The sequence below is a fragment of the Meles meles genome, chromosome 8 (genome assembly GCF_922984935.1).
Source record: "Meles meles chromosome 8, mMelMel3.1 paternal haplotype, whole genome shotgun sequence".
Taxonomy (NCBI): Eukaryota; Metazoa; Chordata; class Mammalia; order Carnivora; family Mustelidae; genus Meles; species Meles meles.
The window spans coordinates 58,259,719-58,270,364 of record NC_060073.1 but is presented as its reverse complement, the minus strand read 5'-3'; the positions used below and the strand labels follow the sequence as shown (position 1 = coordinate 58,270,364).

The window sequence follows — 10,646 nt, the reverse complement described above, 5'->3', positions numbered from 1 at the left end:
TTATTGAAAACCCCTAAAGGCTTTTACAAATTCAAACTTCTTAGCAATGCGGATGCGGATTTGCTTGGTCTTGATACTATAAACAATGGGGTTCATGAGAGGTGGTACCAGTAGATACACATAAGACATGAGGAGGTGTACAATACGGGGCAGATGTTCACCAAAGCGGTGCACAAGAGACAAGCCAATCATGGGAATGTAGAAGAGCAGCACAGCACAGATGTGGGAGACACAAGTGTTGAGGGCTCGAAGTCGCTCCTGGCGGGAGGCAATGCTTAGCACAGTGCGGAGGATGAGAGCATAGGAGAGGAAGATGAGCAGTGAATCCACGCCAACAGTGCAGGCCACAACAAAGAGCCCATATATGTGATTGACAATGATGCTAGAGCAGGCCAGCTTCATGATCTCTAGATGCAGACAATAGGCATGGGCCAGGACATGGGAGCGGCAGTACTGGAAACGTTTAAGGAGAAATGGCAGGGGCAGGATGAGGAGGGCACTTCTCAGCATTGAGCTCAGCCCCATCTTGACAATACGTGCGGGTGTCAAGACTGTGGAGTAGCGCAGTGGGTTGCAGATGGCCACATAGCGGTCAATGGACATGGACAGTAGAACTGAAGACTCTACCAGAGACAAGGTATGGATGAAGAAGAGCTGAGTGAAGCAGGCGGGAATGCCAATCTCTCTGGCATCAAACCAGAAGATGCCCAACACGGTGGGCAGTGTAGATAGACAAAGGCCCAAGTCTGTCAGGGCCAACATGGCCAAGAAATAGTACATGGGTTCATGGAGGGTGACATCAGTACGGATGATGTGGAGGATGCTAAAGTTTCCTACAATAACTGTCAAGTAGATGAAGCAGAAGGGAATAGAGATCCAGCCCTGGAGATCTTCCAGACCTTGAAAGCCCGTGAGAAAGAAAGTGGCTTTTTGGAGGCTGCTATTATAAGAGACTGTCATGGCTTTACAGTCTTGGATTCACCAACCTCCAATCAAGAATGGGATTCCTGGAGAGTGATAGAACTGAATTCTCACTCACCAAAGTGTCCTGGGACCAGTGAGAGAGAAAGCATCTGCAGATGAAATGAGAAAGAACTGGGGGACTTGATCTATTACTATTTTCTAGAGGGTCTAGGATGGGGACTTTTACAGGGGATTTCTGTAGTGTATGGATGCCATAGGATTTAGCCTTATGGTGGTATGTCTGCCCGTGTTGGACTCTCAGTGGTTTAATGAGGTCACCTCAGATGGCACCTTTTTCATATGTTCCTCCCTGAGAAGAGTCCAGTTTAATCAACTAAAGAATTCAGAATCTGTATCATATATACAGGGAATTAGTACTATACATGATTTTGCATAATTGCGTACTAGGATCAAGTGCCTATCATATGCCTTTAAATGTATTTTTAATTTGGCTGGGAATTGTGCTTTATTCCACAATGTTTAGTCTGCAGGGGAATGCAGAGGAAGCATTGAGTAAATGGTCACCGAACTCTTTGAGCTTATAACTTGTGACCACAGTGATGCCTTTCCTGAATCTGTATAAAATCCCTCGGTGACTAAGGATGAAAATTGTGTTGCACAAATCTGAAGTCTGGTACTGAGAAATGTCTGAGAAGAAACAGGATCTTCAGAAAACAAGTAACTCTAGGAAAGGGTACACTGGGGCTTTGTTTTGGGAGATATCACAAGAGTTGTGAGTTTCCAACATCAAGGCTGTTAAACTGGTGTTAGATGTAGAGATGAGGGTGCAGAGGAGGTATGCATCAGATCTGAAATAGAAATAATAAAAAGAAACCTAAAATGGTCAGGAAAGCCTCTAATTTTAGCTTATAATGAGGAAACTAAATCTTAAGGCTCTCAGAGTAAGCTGTGCATTTGGGGTTTGGATAAATATGACACACAGGTATAGATCTGTCTTTATAATACCTGAACTGGGCTCTATTTAACTTCTGCCTTCAGAACTTGTATTCAATTACATTTATTGCAAGCCATACTATAATGGGGTGTATGTATATTAATACAATGTGACTAGTATATTGTTTATCATATGCATAAAAAAGCTTAAAATAGCTTTTTTGAAAGAGCTCTTTGAAAGAGACAAAGAATGGACAATCAGGGAAACAAAACAAAAATAATAGTGTATTTTATCACCAAAGTCATGTCATCACTGTACCTATTAAAAAAAGAAAGTAGGATGAGGATTTCTAAAAAGGCATTGCACTTAGAATGGTGAGGTTATCATCAATTGTTAGAGAGTATGTTGATAGATTGGAGAAAGATTATAAGGACTGAAATTATCAATGGGTGGGGAGGAGTAAGTAAAAAGCGTATATTGTTTGTAGTTTTCTTCTAAGAGAAAATCTTAGAGGATGAGTGAAGATACCAGGATATTTTAAGGAGGAGAGATGGGGAGTTCAGGGTACTCTTTCAAAAGACTTCTTTTGTAAAGGGACATGGAAGAGTGAGGAAAATGACAGAAGAAAAGTCTGTATCCAGCTTTTGCCATTATTAATCAAAACAAGTAATAATAAGATAATAATGCAATAATTAATAGAATAATAAAACCCCTCTTATTTTGTGATTCCAGAGTTAGAAAAGGGAAAGAGAATGAAGGAGAGAGGTGGAGATGGGAGGGAGAGGAGCTGTGAAGGAAAAGGGACTATCACAGCATTTGCAGAATAGGCTGTGGACAGCACGGGCAACAATGTAATCTCGCTCCGAAATCAAGACAGAAAATGGCCAACAGAATTTTTTAAAAGGAATGATAAGAAAGAAGGGGAAATTTTCCATCAATTAAGGGGAGATGCAAATAAGAGTTTAAATATATGTGTACCTTTTCAGCCACCAGACTCACAGTGAAGTTTCATCCATCTTACACAGAGCCATTTCAGAGTTTGTGAAAGAGAAGCAACATTTAGAGGTGATCCGTTTCACTCCTCTATCTCTAGATGGGGAAGGATCATTCTGCTGCTTAGTGAGAAGTTGTATCCATCATCTCTCTCACCCTGCTATTACCTTGCCTTCCAAATTTGTTACTTGCATATTATATTTTGGGGGTGGGTATGAGGCAAGTGTGCCAGATTTGGGAGGGGGAAAAAGAAAGATCAAAGTAAGCCATACCTACCACCGAAGAGATGGAATTGCTGTATGACTGACTAGAGACTTGCAACCCTAATACAGATTTGGGATCTAATAAAGCCTACTGAATAAATACATAAGTGAATGGTTAGAATAAAGAGATGAGATGCAGTAGGGATTAAACTATAATTTTTAGTGCAGTGACTACATTTTCTTCTCCAAGGCACTCACCTCCAGATTAACAGATCAGAGAAGTGTTGGCTTGTTCCTGCAGGAGACTCTATCATACATCCTTGATTGTCCCTTCAACTCCAGTTTATTGGGGTTACAGGAATATCATTCTAATATCTATGTCAAAAAAGAGGAGATATGGGTTGAACAGCGATTTCAAGAACAGTCTGACTTCCTCTGACTTACTCCTCATATAACTTCACACAAAGGTGTTCAAGATTATCAGCATCTGTGTTGGTGACCATCTTCAGATTCTTCTTGCAATATACACAGGAACACAACCAACAACTGGAGAGAACAATCAGAATATAGGATGAGTGCTCACACAGCTACAAGAATATTCTCTGCTTAAAATACAGGGTCTTTTTGAAGAGCACTAGCAGCTTCTCCCGTGGGACCTCTGCTAACCCTGACGAGTTCTCAAGATGCTTAGCTGAGGATGGAGGTCGCGGGAGGCTAAGAAACTTCAACCCTGTGTGTGAGTGAGGGATAACTTCAAGATGTTAGGATGCTTCTAGTTCTAGATTTCATTTTCTGAAACGAGGTAAGAAAGATCTAGTTAGACTTGTGTGCAGTGTTACAAGAGTGAGAGTGTTTTGATTCAGATTCAGATAAAAGATAAAGCTGGTTCCAACCTAATCTCTGATACTTACTACACTTTCTAACCATGTGACCATGCAACCTAGGAAAAATTAACCTCCCAGAAAATTATTTCCTTATATTCTAAGAAGGGAATCTCACCCCTCTTCTTTTTATTCAGACCCTGGTCCCATCAGGCATGTTTTAGAGTCATCTGCTAGTGTAATTTGGTTTGAGTTTGGGGAGAAGAAAGGCCCGCCTTGGCCTTCAGGCATGAACTATTAGTTTCTTAATTACTATTGGCCACTCCCTGTATATTCTGCTCCATACATGTGTGGCTTGGGTCCTAACTCAGAAACTTGTACTACAAATACCAGTTTAATACTTTAAAATAGTTCATCAATCCATTTTAACTACCAACATGTATATCAAGAGTTCTTACAGAATTGATTTTAACATTGGAGGGAACACCTGGGCAGAATAGCTGAACTTAATCGATTCTCAGTAAACACAATTATTAAAATAATTAGTAGAGTGAGTGTGATTCTAATTTGCCAATAGTAGGCTTAATTTACACTTACTGTTTTTGTTTCCCAACTGCAACTGCCCCTCAGAACAATGTATTACTTAAAATATAACCCCTGGGAAATTTTACTAGTTACCAAGCACGTTTAGATATAGCCTTAAGAAAAACACATACTGGCAACAGGCCTCTGGGGGAGGGGACAATATATGGCCTTGAAGCTGAGCAGCAGGGGATGCAGGGCACGCTCAGGGCAGATCTCTGCCTGCTTCACCTGCTTCATTTTTCCGTTATCTCCCTCCCCCATCACAGAGTGCTTGTGACTAGTTAGATAAGTCCTTTGAATGTGCTTGTTCAACTATAAACTTTATACTGCTTGTCCAGATATATTTTGCCTTCCTTCTTGTTTATCTACAAGGCATATGACTAATGTTTGGCCTTCTTCGGCTCTTCTGTTGGTTACTGTTTCTATCTAATAAAAGCGGGACTGAGGAGTTGTTTGGGGCCACAGTCTTTTCTACTGTTGTCCCCTGCTCCCTTTCTCTTGCAGCTGACTTGTTTGTGCCTCATTCTTCTCCCGTGCGCGGACGGGAAGCGGCACCCAACCAGTTTGGAATCTGTCCAATATTTTTCATTTATCACAAAGTGTTATATGTAATTCAATTTTTTTTCCTCTGCAGGTACAGAATCTAATTCCATTTTCACAAAATAACTTCTTTATTATTTCCCCCATTAGTTTTTAATTGATGTCTGTCTTCTCCTACTCTAGAGTATAAGGATAGGGACTCATGTGTACACTGTTCATAGCTGCATGTCCAGAGCCTAGCATTTTTACTAGTGAAACATAGTTGTAACTTCATAATTATTTATTTAGTTAAATGTAATTCCCCAAAGTTGAAGACAGTAATGCTTTCTTCCATTAGCTGTGTCTTTTTAGACTAAACTTCATTTATTTTGTGAAACAATATACATGTGAATTTCAATCTTTTGTTTTCCTTTAGATTCCTTTTGGTGTTCCTTACTAACAAATATTTGTGCTTGTTAACATATGGAAACACAATTCCTTGGCTGTTTTTCCAAAGAAGTGTCTGTCTTTTCAAAACTTTATTGGGTTTTACCTCCCATTTTCTTAATGATCAGTCATTATTGACTGTCCATGGAATTATCCACACAATCTTCCTCATTTTTTTAATTCAAAAACATTCATTAATTTATTAACTCATGATACAATTTTTGTATAGTTTTTATGTATTACTATTTTTTATTATGTTCAGTTAGCCACTGCATAGTACATAATTAGTTTTTGGTGTAGTGTTCAATGATTCATTAGTTAAGTACAATCTCCCTCATTTTTAATTACCTGTCAGAGTTGACTCTCAGAGTTTTCCAAGAATGTTGAGAATATGGGAGAAACTTGGCTTCTAATAAAGTATAATCTCATCGTGTTTCAGTATCATACTAGCTGCTTTTTTCTGGATTTTGCTCTTCTTCCCAACCTCCAAATGGGTGAACACCCACAGTATTATCCAAGGACTTGTTTTCCTTGGGAACCCTTATCTTATTAAGAATGAGTGTTTACGATGGAGTATTATGCCTCCATCAGAAAGGATGAATACCCAACTTTTGTAGCAACATGGACAGGACTAGAAGAGATTATGCTGAGCAAAATAAGTCAAGCAGAGAGAGTCAAGTATCACATGGTTTCACTTATTTGTGGAGCATAACAAAGAACATGGAGGACATGGGGAGATGGAGAGGAGAAGGGAGTTGAGGGAAATTGGAAGGGGAGATGAACCATGAGAGACTATGGACTCTGAAAAACAACCTGAGGGTTTTGAAGGGGCAGGGGTGGTAGGTTGGGGGACCAGGTGGAGTGTAATAGAGAGGGCATGTATTGCATGGAGCACTGAGTGTGGTGCAAAAACAATGAATACTGTTATGTTGAAAATAAATAAATAAATAAATAAATAAATATTTTTAAAAAAAGAATGAGTGTTTACAACACAGGAGAAAGGCCACAGTTGCAAATAAGTACATGATATCCACCATTTTATAAGTTTGCTCCCCTTTTGAAACTCCTTATCTGAGCCATAGAACTTACTTGCTTTTCTGACTCCTAGATTTGGCCAAAATTATATTATGATGATAGACTGACAGTCTGACCATTTGTATTCTGGCCTTGGTTTCACCATTGTTGTGAAGAATATTTTTTAGAACTAGGTATTATTGAGATTTACTTTAAATGTATATGGCAAGCATCCATAAATGTAATTATTTTATCATATATTTATTATTTAAATCTTTTTTTTTAATCTTTTATGTAGTAATATAACAACCTGCTACATGATTTAGGTAGATTTTTCTCATTTGTGTTGTTATGCTATAATTTTATCCATTTTACAGGTAACAACCAAATCTTAGAAAGGTAAAATAAATTGTCCAGGGTCCTGTATCTATCCTGTATTCTGTATCTATCTGCCACTGGGACAGAAAAAGAATCATGCAGTCTTTGAGCTATAGACCCTTCTCACACGTCTCATTCAGTCTGGGTATTTCTGAAATTTCTCAGGACACACTCCCATCAGCATGTACATTCTATCTCTCCTTGGTAATTCTGAAAGAGTCTCAATTTCCACGAGCAAAACTTTTGATTTGCCCTTTTTAAAAGTATGTATGTATGTATGTATATATATATATGTACTTATTTGAGGGAGAAAGAGAAAGCAAGGGTAGAAGCAGAGTGGGAGGGAGAGTTATCCCAAGCAGACTACTGTGCGTGGATCTCACAACTCTGAGTTCATGACCTGAGCTGAAACCAAGAGTGAGAGACTTAATTGACTGAGCCACCCAATCACTCCCTGTTTTGCTTTTGTTTTAACATCTAGCCCTTCTTTTCAAAGAGATAGATCCAAAGAGATAGAGAATGGAATGAAATGATGTCAAATATTCTGAAAGAGTAAATTTGTATCTTACCTCCTTCTGACTTTTTTTAAACCAATGTAACACTGCACCCCAAAGTCAATGGGAAGGAAGAGATTAGAATCAGGAAAGAATTTATAGACTCCCTTTTTGCTTTGTAGACAATATCTTATGGAGCCAAGAGAGTCCTTGGGGATGGCTATAAGCAAGAGCTGTTTGGAGAATAACACCACACACCTCACGGAAAATCTTCTAAGGGGTTGGTTGACTCAGGGGACATGGATCTAGGCCTGAGCACATAATGCATGCACAGATAGAAAAAATAGAATATGATAAGAGCTTGGAGATCATAATGAGATTTAATAGCTATTTATCAACTTTTGTCTTGGCTCATTTACCAACACATGGCACAGGACTGGGGTTCTGCTCTTGTTGGGACTCAGGGTTTTATGTGCTCACTCTTTATATGTGATTATAAAATGTAAGAGCCAGAATGTACATTGAAAGTATAGAAAAAATAAATGGCCCAAATGTTCGCTTATGGAAATCAGTCAAGATCTTTAAAACAAAGGAGCCTGGTGGGTAGATGTGAGGGCTGGGGTGGAGTGGATAGCTTGGCATTTATCTAGTTCAGTGGCTGTCAATACATTTATTTTTGAAGTGTATTGTCCCTTTGAAGTGGTTGCCTTAGCAACCAAACTTAAGTGAGTCACATTACAAAAAGAAAACCAACCAACCAAGTGTTTATACTACAATTAAATTCACAAGGTTGATTATAATTAATGAATTAAAATGTATTATATAATATTTTCTCATCACATTAATCATCTTTTCATAGTCATGTGGTAAAGTGCAACAAAGTAGATATTTAACAAATGGTTTTTGAATAAAATAATGACACATAATTAAGTGTGTGTCTTCACCGAGCGCTCTAATATTCAGTTATAATGAGAATCTTGGACTATTTCTTTGATCAACAATTTATCAAACAGCTTGAAATGGCAAAAGCAAAATATAGAACATCTCCAACTGAAACTGAAGAATCTCAGGGAAAAAAAAAACCAAGTGGTTGATGAATGGTCATGCAGAAATAGAAACAGAGTGCCTGTGAGAGAGGGGAAAAGATAGACAAAGAGAACACTGCAAAGCAATGATTTTCTAAACATGTATAAGAAATGGAGGCATTTATTCTGAGTCTCTTGCCATTGGTGAATCTAAGATTTATAGAACCTGCCTGATTTTGAAAATATCCTTAGATAAAATGACCAGGAACAACTTTTATATAGAAATAACACTACATTTTATGTATTCTAAGATGCACATTGTTCACATTTTAAGATCTCTGAAATTGGAATGCTGTTTACACTCAGTGTGTCTTTGATTTGATGCAACTGGGCACTCACTTCTGCACATCAGAATTGAAGTCTGGAAAGGGTAGTTTCCCAACTTACTTTAATTTATAAGGTTATCTCTGAGGAAAATATGCTAAAGGGCCCTAATAACACTAAGATGTTTAAGCTACACAAGCAAATACTCACCTATTTTGAAAATTACAGTAGGGTTGCCTGCGTGGCTCAGTGGGTTAAGCCTCTGCCTTCAGCTCAGGTCATGATCTCAGAGTCCTGGGATTGAGTCCTGCATTGGACTCTCTGCTCAGCAGGGACCCTGCTCCCCCCTCCCACCCCGCTGCCTACCTCTCTGCCTACTTGTGATCTCTCTCTCTCTCTCTGTCAAATAAATTTAAAAAATAGTAAAAAAAAAAAAAGAAAGAAAATTACACTAATTTGCTCACATAACTCCAGTATCACAAAGGAATATTCTTTTTGCCTGATTCTCAGACCTAATACATCTAGGAAATAATGGCCCTTTTTTGTCCTTTTAATTTTATACAGTGTATCATCCCTTGCAATGTTTTCCCCAAATCTCTCACAATTGGCTAATATCCAATAGACAAACAAAACAACACAACATCATAATTTTAAAAATCTTTAAACTATTATTCCCTGGTCAAGTTTATATGCATTCCATATGTCTTTGCTGTTTCTTCTTGTAAAGGAAGAGTGTTTTAGCATCTTAAAAGTGGATTCTTTTGCTTTTCCAGAAGTTTTCTCAGTCTTCCATTGAGTGCCTTTCTGAGGGACTGACCTGACAGCAGATTATGCTGAAGTTCTGTGTAGTCTACCTCAAGGCAATCTGTGTAACCATGGTGTTAGCAATTTCTTGTTTGATAGTTACATTTAGACCACCGTTCCTAATCTCTGACACTATGATGTTTGGGCTGGATAGTTATTTTGGGGAGGCAGCTGTACTGTGCATTGTAGAGTGCATCCTGTAGAATGGGTTGGCAGCATCCCTAATCTTTACCCAGTAGATGTTGATAACAGACCTCTCAGGTGGCAAAAACCAAAAATGTTTCCGGATATTGCTAAATGTCTTCTAGTGGCCAAACTTTTCACAGTTGGGAACCATTGTTTTAGGAGGCCCAGAGTTAGGCTTTCATCGTTCCAGGAACATGTGGGAATAATCAGGGTGACCATAAAGTCCTCCCATCCCTACTGGCATTTTTGTAGCTTCATCTTGCTTTTGTCTTATTTTATCAATGAGGTCAGAAATAACCTGAAATATAAATTGTACTGAGTGTGACATGCCTGTACAATAAACCATGAGAACTGATAGCCTTTAAATCCATTTTATTATCCCTCCTCCTATTAACATACATTTGAAGCATCTTCACACTAGGAAAATATGAGCTTCCATTTCTAACAATTAATAAAGGATGTCAACATGTGTTGGTGTGCTATAGCCCTCAGTGCCCATGGTTACATCTGTGATGTTATTCAGGCACAGAGGCACTTAGCTCCCTGATCTGAGATAGAATTGTGGAAACAGATGCAATGCTGAATGTGAAAGCTAAAATGTAGCCAAATAGAACTATCTTGTGGTATAAAAGATAAGATGACTACCAGTTTTGATTTCCTGTATGTGTGGGAATTGAGTAAAATAATCTCTCAGAGCCTCAATCTCTTCAGTGGAAAAAATAGGAAGAATGATTTATAAAATTAGTTATTGTGAGAATCAAAATGGAAAGTGTGCCTGAAATTGCCTAGAAGTATATTTTGTATATGTTAGCATTTCAAATGCAATGCTTATATCTGAAAGTTTTTCATTAATTGTGAGATGCTATTCTCTTACAGGCTGATTATGATTCTTAAGCATTTGTTATTGTTGGAAGTTGTTGCTTTACGTGAGGATAAAAGTGTAGGAGATTACAACTGGTGTGGTTGGTAGAGAGGACTTGGGTCAATGAGTGGGG

General features: G+C 38.4%; 1 protein-coding gene across 1 annotated transcript; it reads right to left on the bottom strand.

Moving 5' to 3' along the window:
* On the bottom strand, positions 1-960 carry LOC123948767 (olfactory receptor 51G1). Its single transcript, XM_046015921.1, has one exon. It carries the CDS (start codon positions 958-960, stop codon positions 1-3), a length of 960 nt encoding a protein of 319 aa, XP_045871877.1.
* Positions 961-10,646: the final 9,686 nt, after the last annotated feature.

Bases quoted from the DNA above. Each gene is read 5' to 3' on its own strand.
- LOC123948767 (XM_046015921.1), bottom strand. From the start codon at position 960: ATGACAGTCTCTTATAATAGCAGCCTCCAAAAAGCCACTTTCTTTCTC.